This window comes from Camelina sativa, chromosome 10 (assembly GCF_000633955.1).
Source record: "Camelina sativa cultivar DH55 chromosome 10, Cs, whole genome shotgun sequence".
Taxonomy (NCBI): domain Eukaryota; kingdom Viridiplantae; phylum Streptophyta; class Magnoliopsida; order Brassicales; family Brassicaceae; genus Camelina; species Camelina sativa.
In genome coordinates, this window is record NC_025694.1 from 24,377,420 (window position 1) to 24,390,330 (window position 12,911).

At 35.6% G+C, this 12,911-nt stretch overlaps 2 protein-coding genes across 3 annotated transcripts in view; both read left to right on the forward strand.

Moving 5' to 3' along the window:
- LOC104719799 (transcription factor GLABRA 3) overlaps nucleotides 1-11,834 on the forward strand; it is a 12,587-nt gene extending 753 nt beyond the window's left edge. Inside the window, exons 1-7 of one of the 2 annotated variants that reach the window (XM_010437777.2) lie at nucleotides 49-236; nucleotides 544-825; nucleotides 8,988-9,084; nucleotides 9,192-9,263; nucleotides 10,026-10,862; nucleotides 10,952-11,386; nucleotides 11,469-11,834. In XM_010437777.2, the coding sequence (XP_010436079.1) occupies nucleotides 115-236; nucleotides 544-825; nucleotides 8,988-9,084; nucleotides 9,192-9,263; nucleotides 10,026-10,862; nucleotides 10,952-11,386; nucleotides 11,469-11,540 (1,917 nt within the window). In that variant the 5' untranslated portion in view covers nucleotides 49-114 and the 3' untranslated portion in view covers nucleotides 11,541-11,834. Of the gene's footprint in view, nucleotides 1-48; nucleotides 237-543; nucleotides 826-8,987; nucleotides 9,085-9,191; nucleotides 9,264-10,025; nucleotides 10,863-10,951; nucleotides 11,387-11,468 lie in introns of those variants that run through there. The other variant, XM_010437776.2, reaches the window with a different exon arrangement.
- LOC104720677 (stress response protein NST1-like) overlaps nucleotides 12,790-12,911 on the forward strand; it is a 2,534-nt gene continuing 2,412 nt past the window's right edge. Inside the window, exon 1 of the mRNA XM_010438556.2 lies at nucleotides 12,790-12,799. Within this exon, the coding sequence (XP_010436858.1) occupies nucleotides 12,790-12,799 (10 nt within the window). The remainder of the gene's footprint in view (nucleotides 12,800-12,911) is intronic.

Here is a 12,911-nt window from a genome sequence, read left to right on the forward strand (position 1 = left end):
TAAGTATCTTATTCATTTCTAAACCAAGACAAAAAAAAAAGTCTGATTTTGTTTTGTTTTCTTTATTTTATCTTTTTGTGTGTGGTTTCATGGGGATCTAGGGATGAAGAAACAATGGCTACTGGACAAAACAGAACAAGTGTGCCAGAGAATCTGAAGAAACATCTCGCAGTTTCAGTTCGAAGCATTCAATGGAGTTATGGTATCTTTTGGTCTGTCTCTCCTTCTCAGTCTGGGTAAGTTTCATAATCATATTCCTCCAAAACTAATAAGTTGGAGATTTTTAACATTGTATATTGATGAAAATATTTTTACAAAATCAGATAAAACTTATGGGTTTAATTCAAAACTGGTTTTGTTTTTTATTCTTATAAGATTTCTAGGTCTCTTGAAAATTTTGTTATTTTTGTCTCTTTTTGAAGTTCTTGATTAGTTCAAGAAAATGTTCTGTTTTATCAAAACCCCAAAAAAAAAAGTTTTGTTTTATTTTCCTGATTCGATTTTTTTTTTTTTGTTGTGGTTTGTTTTGTTTTGATGCAAAAGAGTATTAGAATGGGGAGATGGATATTACAATGGAGATATCAAAACGAGGAAGACGATTCAAGCTTCGGAGATCAAAGCTGATCAGCTTGGTTTAAGGAGGAGCGAGCAGCTTAGCGAGCTTTACGAGTCTCTCTCCGTAGCTGAATCTTCTTCCTCCGGCGCCGCCGCTGGATCTCAGGTCACTAGAAGAGCTTCCGCCGCCGCACTCTCGCCGGAAGATCTCGCCGACACCGAGTGGTACTTCTTGGTTTGTATGTCATTCGTCTTCAACATCGGTGAAGGGTAAACACGTCTTTTCCCTACATCAGCATATATTGATGACATTTATTATATGTCGTGTTCGGAGTTGATCTTTGCCAGTTTTTAAACAAAATGACAAAACACACTTTTAATACTCGTAGGTCCAGGTATTTCGACTTTATGGTTCAGTTTAGGTTTGTTGGAGGATTTCAGGGTTTTGCAGGAAAAAAAAAAAAAAATTACACTATTTTAGTTTTTGTTTGGTTTGAAATTTTAATGTTTGGATTTGGTCGGTATGTCATTAAGAAAAGCAAAGAAGTTAAACACATTACATGATTAACTTTAAAGAGTTGATAATGTGTATTTAAGTATGTTTAACTCTATTCTAAACAATTTATTTTATTCGATTTAAATTCGTGTTTGGTTCAGTTTAGTCCTGTTAATCATCATAAAAAGTTCGGATTAATATATTTTCCCATCATTTTGGTTTTTCCTGCGCACATGACACATCTATCTTTCGACAGTCGTGAAAATTGTTAGGAAGAAAATTATGGAAAAATGATAGATTTATTTATTTATAGAATTCAATTTTACGTCTTTTTTTAATTAATCTGGTTTTTTTTTTGGTAGAATGTGTAAGTGTGAGAACTTATGATCTGAATAATGAAAATATTGATATCTTCAAACTCTCTTTTGATTGATAGAAAATCTGTTTACAAGTTTGTTCTAAACAATTTTCTAACCTCTCAAAACTCTCTTAAAGAAACCTTTTGCTCTCTCTAAGTTTTTAGCTCTTTTTTTTTAAAGACTAAAACTTAATAGCTATGTTAACTTTCTCTTGTTTGTGCTAAAACTCAATCTTGCTTTAGCATCCCTATTTATAGATCTAGGTATTAGCTATTTAATTAGTAAACTACCTAATCTAATCCTAATAGGAATTGGACAATTTCCTTTTTCTTTATGTTTTAGGAAATTTCCCACTTTCTTCATGTTTACATTCCAATTGTAAACATGAAGCTCTTCAATCTTCTAGAAGCTTCTCGTGCCTTCTAAATCTGTATAAGTCTTGATAATAGCCGTCATAGATCACTCGATACTCTGTTTTCGTATTAAAGTCATGTCATTCTGGAGTAGTTCAAACACTTGTTCAAATGTTGCATCTTCAATCTCCCTCTTTTTTAACTTTGTGCTTCTCAAGCATAAGAATTTTTGGCTTAGATATAAAACAAACATCTTTAAACCATAGTCAACTGTTCATATCATAAACCAAAAATGATCATCAAGCCATAGTCAAACATCCAAACATAATGAACTAAAATGATCACCAAAAATCTTCCAAAGTTTTAATGAAAACACAAAGCTTCCCCAAAATCTCAGACCAGCTAGACTCCCCCAGAATCTCAGACCAGAATCTCAGACCAGCTAGACTCCCCCAGAATCTCATACCAGCTTCTTCTTCTTCTCCCCTTACTTGAGAAAACAACAGTTAAAAACAACTCAAATCATCTTGGAAAGTGGATGATTCTGTATGAGCCTCTGAACTACTACAGTAAGTCTCTGTAGAGCTTGTGCTGTGTCGACCAAAGCTGCATATGAACTCTCCTCATTTTCTTGACCAACTTGTGGCATACGAATGCTACCCAACTGAATTACCTCAGAAGTCGAAGAAGATCCCTCATCCATTTGTCTTCGAACTGGTGTTGGGTCTTCATTCTCAGGAAGCAAATTGTGTTTAACCGCATAAGCTCGCCCAGTCCTAACATCTTTAGTATAAAACTTAGCAGCTACTTCTTCTTCTGCATCTGACCATTCAAGTGGACCTTCTTGAACCTTAAGTGTTTCGAAAATGGTTCTAGGAAACATTACGCACCGAGTAGTATCAATCCAACTCATATCCATAATCTGATCATAAATTAGTTGTCCTAGATCAAACCGAATTCCTTGAACAAGCTTATACACAACTCGAGCACGATCGATTGAAATATGATCCCTATGAACCGAAGGAACCCAATTATAACTTGCTAACATGAAAAGAGCTGCAACTTGTCCAGGTAGATCCCTAACCTTCAATTGATTCCAAGACAACTTGTCGCGACCACTCAGAACTTCTGCAAGTTCATTTTTACTCAGCCTATCTACAGCTGCATCTGCTTGCTTCTCTTCTTGAGACAATGATTCAAGATTAAGTGCCTCATTGATAGCGCTAGGAGAAAACTCATACCAGTGACCTCTAACAAACACTTGAATTCCATTCCTAGTTATTTCCTTTGGCAGATTCGCATAAAACTCACAAACCACCTATTTGACATACACATGCAAATCTTGTACCGAAAAATGCAACCCTAGATACATAATCTTATCAAGAATCCCAAAGTCATCTGGTTGAGAAAAATCTAGTTGTCTTCTTTTTGTAACCTTCCGAGAAAAAATATCTGCATACCTTGCTTGAGCTGCTTTGGACACAAAAACATCAGACCTAAACTTCCCCTGTACACGAACACTCTTAGCACTAATAGTTGCAGATCAGATGAGGTCGTTGAGAATCACCATCTTGATTCACCTTCGATCTCCTTCCTCCTCTTACCAAACCTTGTCGAGTCGCTCTCACCATCTCTGTTTTTTTTTTAATCCGTCGATACAACCGAAGACAACACCTAACATACCTTTAACCTAAAAATTAAAATCCAACCAAAACCGCAAATAACCCGGTTTAAATAACACATTTAATTAAACAATCTCAAACCCAGAATCTTCCTTACACTCGTTCTTGACCAGCATCAACTCAGAATCACATTTCACATACCCCAATTGAATTCCTCAATGTTGCGAATCGATTAGAATCCAAAGCCTTTGTGAATATATCTGCTAGCTGATCTTCAGTATCAACATGATCAATCTGAACTTGCTTTCTCTCAACCAGTTCTCTGATAAAGTGATGTCTTACATCAATGTGTTTGGTTCTTGAGTGTTGAACTGGATTCTTAGAAATATCAATTGCACTTTTGTTATCACAATACACCTGTAAAACTCCTGAATCCATACCATAATCTGCTGACATCTGCTTCATCCATAACAATTGAGTACAATAACTTCCCATTGCTATATATTTTGATTCAGCTGTAGACATAGAAACTGAATTTTGTTTCTTGCTTAACCATGCAATGATATTATTCCCCAGAAAGAAACATCCTCCACTAGTACTTTTCCGATCTGTCACACTCCCAGCATAATCTGCATCACAATATCCAACTAAACCTTGATTTGAGCCTTTAGAATACCAAATTCCAAAATCAACAGTCCCTTTTACATACTTAATGATCCGTTTGACTGCTTCTAGGTGTGATTGTTTTGGATTCTATTGATATCTTGCACACATTCCAACACTGAAACTCAAATCAGGTCTACTAGCAGTGAGATACAACAAACTTCCAATCATTCCCCTGTACTGCTTGACATCTACATCCTTTCCATCAATGTCTTTTGACAATTTCAGAGATGTGCTCATAGGTATCTTGGCTTCTTTACACTTATCCATCTGAAATTTCTTCAGAAGCTGTCTTGCATAAGTACTTTGTGAAATGAAAATTCCTTGATCAGACTGAGTAATCTGTAAACCAAAAAAATATTTGAGTTCACCAACCATACTCATTTCGAATTCTTGTGTCATATGACTCACAAAACTATCCACCAGCTTCTTAGATGTACTACCAAAAATAATGTCATCAACATAAATTTGAACCATCAAGATATCAACATCTTGTTCCAAGACAAACAAGGTCTTGTCAACACTTCCTCTATCATAGCCCTTCTCCATAAGAAAACTAGTTAGTTTTTCATACCAAGCTCTTGGAGCTTGCTTCAATCCATAAAGAGCCTTCTTTAATTTGTACACATAGTCAGGCTTAACTGAATCTTCAAAACCCTTGGGTTGCTCAATATATACTTCTTCTTGTAAGATCCCATTTAAAAACGCACTTTTGACATCCATCTGTTATACTTCGAAATTCAAGATACAAGCCATTCCCAAAAACAATCTAATCGATTCAAGTCTTGCTACCGGAGCAAATGTCTCTTCAAAGTCCACTCCTTCGATCTGAGTATAACCTTGTGCAACCAACCTTGCTTTATTTCGAATCACAACTCCACTCTCATCAATCTTGTTTTTGAAAATCCATTTAGCCCCAATGATATTCACATCTATTGGCCTACGAACCAGCTCCCAAACATCATTACGCTCAAACTGTTCTAGTTCTTCTTCCATGGCAATTATCCAGAAATCATCTTGAACAGCTTCTATGTGATTCTTGGGTTCAATCATTGACACAAAACACTCAAAGTAGACAGTTTCTAGTGCTGCATAATGACTAGTCATCTTTTTAAAATCAATCTGCACTCCTCTAGTCCTCATTCCTTCATTTATGTTACCAATAACATCTGATGCAGAATGATTCTTGTGTACTTGTTTTATTTCTTCAGATTTTGGAACATGATCAGAGGTGTCTAGTCCAGAATCTTCTTCTTGTCCTTCAATAATATTTACTTGTTCTGCATCACTGTCTGAATCATCATTATCTCTTAAAGCAACAGACCGATCATCAAACACCACATTCATTGATTCCATAATAGTCCATGTGCGTTTGTTAAATACCCTAAATGCTGTACTACTCTCAGCATAGCCAAGAAACATCCCTTCATCACTTCTGGAATCAAATTTCCCAAGATAATCCTTGTCATTCAAGATATAACATTTGCATCCAAAAACATGAAAGTAGCTCAAATTAGGAGTTTTGCCTTTCCATAACTCATATGGAGTTTTTGATGTATCTCTTCGAACATACACTCTGTTTACTATGTAGCAAGCTATATTGAGCGCCTCAGCCCAAAATTTCTTAGGCACATTATTCCCATGAATCATTGCTCTAGCTATTTCTTGAAGAGTCCTGTTTTTCCTCTCCACTACACCATTCTGTTGAGGAGTTCTGGGAGCTGAGAATTGATGTGAAATCCCAAGCTGTTCACAAAATTCTCTCATTGATTCGTTTTGAAATTCTCCACCATGATCACTTCGTATTTTCTTGATTCCACCTTTCTCATTAAGCAATTGCAAAGCCAAGATCTTGAAGCTATCCACTGTATCTGACTTCTCTCGAATGAAACGAACCCAAGTGTATCTAGAAAAATCATCTACCAACACAAACACATATTTCTTCCCAGCTAACCTCTCAACTTGCATTGGACCCATTAAGTCCATGTGAACCAGATCTAAAACTGACTTTGACTGAACTTCAAGCACCTTTTTGTGCTGAATATTGACTTGTTTTCCTTGATTACAAGGTCCACAAACCATATTTTCTTCTCCTTTAAGCTTAGGTACTCCTCGAATGATCTCTTCTTTAACAAGAGTAGTTAAGTTCCTTACATTCATATGACCCAGTCGTTGGTGCCAGAGATCTAGACTTCCTTGTGCACTAAAACATTTGAACGAATTTCTCTGCCACATTTAACAATTGTTCCCTGAACTTACACCATAGAGCTTGATATTGCCTGATTCATCAACTGCTTTGCAGTTTATCTATGTAAACATAACTGTCAAACCTTCATCACACAACTGACTGATACTTATCAAATTCGCTCGTAGTCCTTGTACCAGGTAGACATTTACTAGTGGTGGAAGTTTTGTATCATGTGTTGTGCCTTTACCTTGAATGTAACCATTACTTCCATCTCCAAAGGTTATTGTGCCTCCTTTCAGTTTCTTAATATTCTGCAAATTACTCTTAGTTCCTGTCATATGCCTTGAACACCCACTATCAAAGAACCAAGGCTCAGAATCTTCTTGTTCCTCAGTAATCATAGCCATGTTGCACCTAAATCCTGATGATATTGCTTCTGTTTGATACAGGTCGTTCTTCTTTATCCAAACCTGTCTCCTAAACCCATTCCAGAAAAATATCCCTTGTCGCTTTAAACCATAGACTCTTTCCCAGAATTTAGAGCAATAGCGTTTATAATGTCCAAATTTTCCATAAAAGAAGCAGCCTGAGAACTTCTCAGATGCGGATGTTGATGTTTTCAAATCAGATTGGTGCATTCCAGCAGTAACAAAGTTAGTTGTTGTTTTCTTGTCTCCTTGGTTCTCAATAAAACCCAACCCTCTATGAGTTTTCTCAGTTCTTCCATAGCTTAAAATCTTATCAAGTTGCTTTGTTCCTGCAAACATGTGAATTTTTCTGTATTGCTGATCAAGTTCAGATTGAAGTTCTGTGGATTTTTTCTTCTCTTTAATTAACTCTTTCTCTAGCTTGTCTGCTTTTGCAGATAACACCAATTTTTCTTTCATTAAATTCACAGCTTTCTTAGCAATCTTCTTTTCGTCCACCAAATCATTCTGCAGTGATTTGATCACAACTTCAAGATGGAGTTTTTCTTTGATTAAGTCTTGATTTTCCTTCCCTAAGGTAATGAGTGTTTCTCGAACTTCCTTGTAACTCTGAACAATATCAAGAACTTCCTCACCTTCCGATTCAGAATCAATTACCTCTTCTCCATTCTCAAATTCTGTAATTCCCACCATCGCTACTAGATTTATGAGTTCTTATTCACTACTGCTACCATCATCTGAATCATCCTCAATACTTATCATAGACTTCTCTTTCTTGTGTTTAAGGTTACTCACACATCCCTCCTGTGTATGTCTTGTACCTCTGCAAATAGTGCACTTTGCATCTCGAAGCTTAATCGTTGGACACTCACGAATGAAATGCCCAAACCCTTTGCATTCATGACACTGCATATCAGCCTTCTTATCTTCACTGATATTTTTGGAAACTCCAGTCTTCTTTTGTGAAGTACCTTGTTCTATTCTTCTTAAAGCACGATCAAATCTTCTTACTAATAAACTCACAGCATCTTCTTCTCCTTGGCTTTGATGTGTCTCTGCTAATCGTTAAGGCTATACCATTTGGTTTCTTAATTCCATTAAGCTCCATCTCGTGAGCTTGCAGCATTCCAACCACTTCACCATAACTAAGACTGTCTAGATCATGTGAAACAATTAGTGCAGTCTTGTATCCCATGAACCTTGAAGGTAGACACCTTAGAAACTTCTTGACCAGCTGATGATCCTTATAAGTCTTTCCAAGAGTTAATGCTTCCTGAGCTAGCGCACTTAACTTTGAACTAAAGTCTGATATTGATTCGTGTTCTTCCATCCTTAGATTTTCGAATCGTGAAGCCAGCATGTCTTTTCTTGAGCTTTTCACTTTTGTGGTTCCTTCATACTGGATTTGCAGAATATCCCAAGCTTCCTTAGCAGTTTCACACCCCTGAATTAGATCGAACTGCTTCTTTCCTACACTGCAATGAATAGCACTCAATGCTCTTGAATTGTAGTTGGATTTATTCTGTTCTTCATCAGTCCAGTCGGCTTCGGGTTTGGGAATTCGCTTGCCTGACTCGTCCTTGATCGTTGGTTCCTCCCACTTTTCCAGAACAGTCTTCCAAGCAAGACGATCAATACCTCCTATGATAGATTTGATTCTTGATTTCCAAAACCCATAGTTTCCATCATCCAAGACAACTTTGTTATTGTTGATCAGATCTCCGTAGCTCTCCATCTTGTCCGCAGAATCTCACTTGTAGTAATCAGAACAAGTGTTGCTCTGATACCAATTGTAAGTGTGAGAACTTATGATCTGAATAATGAAAATATTAATTTCTTTAAACTCTCTTTTCATTGATAGAAAATCTGTTTACAAGTTTGTTCTAAACAATTTTCTAACCTCTCAAAACTCTCTTAAAGAAACCTCTTGCTCTCTCTAAGTTTTTAGCTCTTTTTTCTTAAAGACTAAAACTTAATAGCTAGGTTAACTTTCTCTTGTTTGTGCTAAAACTCAACCTTGCTTTAGCATCCCTATTTATAAATCTAGTTATTAGCTATTTAATTAGCAAACTACCTAATCTAATCCTAATAGGAATTGGACAATTTCCTTTTTCTTTATGTTTTAGGAAATTTCCCACTTTTTTCATGTTTACATTTCAATTGTAAACATGAAGCTCTTCAATCTTCTAGAAGCTTCTCGTGCCTTCTAAATCTGTATGAGTCTTGATAATAGCCGTCATAGATCACTCGATACTTTGTTTTCGTATTAAAGTCATGTCTTTCTGGAGTAGTTCAAACACTTGTTCAAATGCTGCATCTTCAGAATGCCTGGAAGGACGTTTGCGAACGGTGAACCGACATGGTTGTGCAACGCTCATATGGCGGATAGTAAAGTCTTTAGCCGCTCCCTTCTGGCAAAAGTAAGTTGTCCTAGCTAGCTAGTATTATTATTAATGTACTTGTTACTTTACTTCTCTGATTGAAAACGCTAAAATCTTACCTTTTCTCTTATGTTTGTGTGTTTTAGAGTGCTTCGGTTAAGACAGTGGTTTGCTTCCCATTTCTTGGAGGAGTCGTTGAGATTGGTACCACTGAACATGTAAGACTAATACTCCCTCTGTTTCACAAGTTATTTTAGAGTTTTTTGGTTGTTTTATAAAGGATGTTATTTTACATTTCCAATACATTTTTATATTAAAACTCCTAATTTTATTCTTAATCTAAAGCTAATTAAATCAGTAATATATATATAATTCAATATTTTTTAATATATATGAAATGTGTCAAAATGACACTTTTTATAAAATAGAAAAAGTATTTATGTTTTCTGCCTTGAATGTTTAAAACAGTTACAAAATTACAACAATTTTTTTTTTTTTTTTTTTTTTTTTTTTTAAAGTTTACCACAAAACATTTTAATATTTCAAGTTAAACCATTAGCCTGTCGAATAATACACCAAAAACATTTACTTTTAACATTTTGGTATCCCCGACGTAAAGATTTACACGGTTTGATGTGTGGACTTTTTCAATATAAATCATTGGAATTATATTCTCTTTTTTAGTTTTACGTTAGGTAAGTTTTCTTTTATATTCTATTTTTATTTATATGGTTTATGTAGTAGAGAAAACTTAACCAAAGTCAGTTTCTATTATGTATTACATCATATCATATGGGTTTAAAAACTAAATCCAAATAAATTAAATTTAGGCTTAATATATGGCTTATATAAGTTTACTCGTTGGTATAATTTGATAAAACTGCAATATAGGAGCTCCTATTTGCTAATTTATGCTTAAGGTCTAAATATTTGTAAGTGAAATTTTACAAAAAGTTCTTAAGATTTTTCTTGGTGTGTAGATTACAGAAGACATGAACGTAATACAATGCGTGAAGACATCATTCGTCGAAGCCCCTGATCCTTACCCTACTATATTACCAACAAGATCCGATTATCACATCGACAACGTTCTCGATCAGCACCATATTCTAGGCGACGAGATTTACGCGCCTATGTTCGGCACGGAGCCTTTTCCGACGGCTTCTCCGAGTAGAACTACCAACGGTTTCGATCCGGAATATGAACAAGTAGCAGAAGATCATGATTCGTTCATGACCGAAAGAATCACCGGAGGAGCTTCTCAGGTGCAAAGCTGGCAGCTCATGGACGACGAGCTTAGCAACTGCGTTCACCAGTCGCTGAATTCTAGCGATTGCGTCTCTCAAACGTTTGTTGAAGGTGCGGCTGGACGGGTTTCTTACGGTGCAAGAAAGGGTAGGGTTCAAAGACTAGGGCAAATTCAAGAGCAGCAGAGAAATGTAAAGACGTTGTCATTTGATCCCAAAAACGACGACGTTCATTACCAAAGTGTGATCTCAACGATTTTTAAGACCAACCATCAGTTAATTCTCGGACCACAGTTTCGAAACTGCGATAAGCAGTCAAGCTTCACGAGGTGGAAGAAATCGTCTTCATCATCATCCGGAACCGCGACGGTCACAGCACCATCACAAGGAATGCTAAAGAAGATAATTTTCGAGGTTCCACGAGTGCACCAGAAAGAGAAGTTATTGTTGGACTCACCAGATGCCAGAGGTGATGAAACCGCGAACCACGCAGTTTTAGAAAAGAAACGGCGCGAGAAACTTAACGAACGGTTCATGATCTTGAGATCAATCATTCCTTCAGTCAACAAGGTATATATATACATCTATCTGAATCTTCAAAATTTCAAAAATCCATGAATATCGCAAGGACTAATCATAAGGTCTTACATTTTCGATAGATCGACAAAGTATCGATTCTTGACGATACGATAGAGTATCTTCAAGAACTCGAGAGACGGGTTCAAGAACTAGAATCTTGCAGAGAATCAACAGATACAGATACTCGTGGGACGATGACGATGAAGAGGAAGAAACCATGCGATGCAGGGGAAAGAACATCAGCTAATTGCGCAAACAATGAAACCGGAAATGGGAAGAAGGTTTCGGTTAACAATGTTGGTGAAGCCGAGCCAGCAGACACTGGTTTTACTGGTTTGACTGATAACTTAAGGATCGGTTCGTTTGGTAATGAGGTGGTCATTGAGCTTAGATGTGCTTGGAGAGAAGGTGTGTTGCTTGAGATAATGGATGTGATAAGTGATCTCAACTTGGATTCTCATTCGGTTCAATCCTCGACCGGAGACGGTTTACTCTGCTTAACCGTCAACTGCAAGGTAGACACTCTAACCTGATTTTTTCTTAACCGATATTTGGTTAACCTGAATACACATATTATTGAAATGTTTTGGTTTTCAGCACAAGGGGTCAAAAATAGCGACACCAGGAATGATCAAAGAGGCTCTTCAAAGGGTTGCATGGATTTGTTGAAGACTACTTGGTTTAAATTAGAAAAGGCTCCCCGGTTTGGTTTTCTAGTCTTTCGTATTAATCTAACCGGGTTTTAGGAATTCGTGTAAAGACCTTAATTATTTTGTGCTGTCGCTTAACGTAGGTGAAGAAGAGGAAAAACAAAACCAAAAACTACGAGTGTTTTCTTTTGAGGGTAGATTATTTTAATTTAGGGATGAATTAAAAATTAGTAGTAGCTAGTTTAGTTAAACTTCTAAAGCTATTTTTGTAGTTAATCACATTTTGAATATTCATATGGTATTTTTTTTCTAAGCACAAGATTATAATGTGACGCTGCGGAAAAAAACTTAAATGTGAAAATGAAATTAGTGGTCAAAAGATTCTACGTATCTTTTAACAATTGAAGGAAAAACAGGTAAAAGTTTATGATAAGAAAACCCAGATTAATTTCCCTAACTGGCTCATACTATTTCAATAAATAAAAAGGAAAATCAACAAATAAATGCTGTATCTTACTTTTACAAATTTAAAAGCGTTGACCAAATTACTTTCTAATTTATTTTTAGTTTTACCTATCTAATCATGTTTTTTTTAAAAAATTTACTTTAAGGTACCATACTACTAGATTTTTTTTTTCAAATCATGGAGATCTAAAAAAAAAAAAAAAAAATCAAACTAATTTTCATGATATATGGAAGGAAAAAATATTTAAATCTTAAACCTGGAATCTTAATGTTCAACTTCGACGATGAATCCTAAATTACTAAGAAAAGTGGTAAAAATGATTACTAAGAAAAAAATCCAAACTGGAATGTTAAGATATTATTATTTAAGAAGTTAGAACCAAAATTAATTGACGACAATGATATTTTCATTGAAAAAATATACCCCAAAGCAAATATATACATACCTCTTAGGGAAAATATTTTTTCAGACAAAAACATAACTTCTTTCCTTTTGAACTGCAAAACCGAAAACATAAATTCAAAGATTTTACATGTCTGTGTAGTGTGCATACAAAGTGAGAGATCAGGAAAAGAGAGAGATGGTGAAGCAGCTTCTGGCCTGAAAATTTCTTCTCTCCGGTAAGTAACTTGCATTTACATGTTTATATATATCTTGACATCTTATTCTTAGATTGTCCTCCTTCTTTTTTGATAACGGGACCGTAGACTAATTCCCATAGTACCCGACCCTATAGAAGAGTCTTTAAACACAATTTACTGTTAAGGTCCATTTTGAAACATTAACCCTTGTAATTCGTTTTATGATATCAGGTTTCTAAACTTTGGCATATGAATCTGTAGTCCTTTAAGATCCATTACAACAGACTTTTGTTGTTTTATAATTATCCCTGTTTTTTTTTTTTTTTTTTTTTTTTTTTTTTTT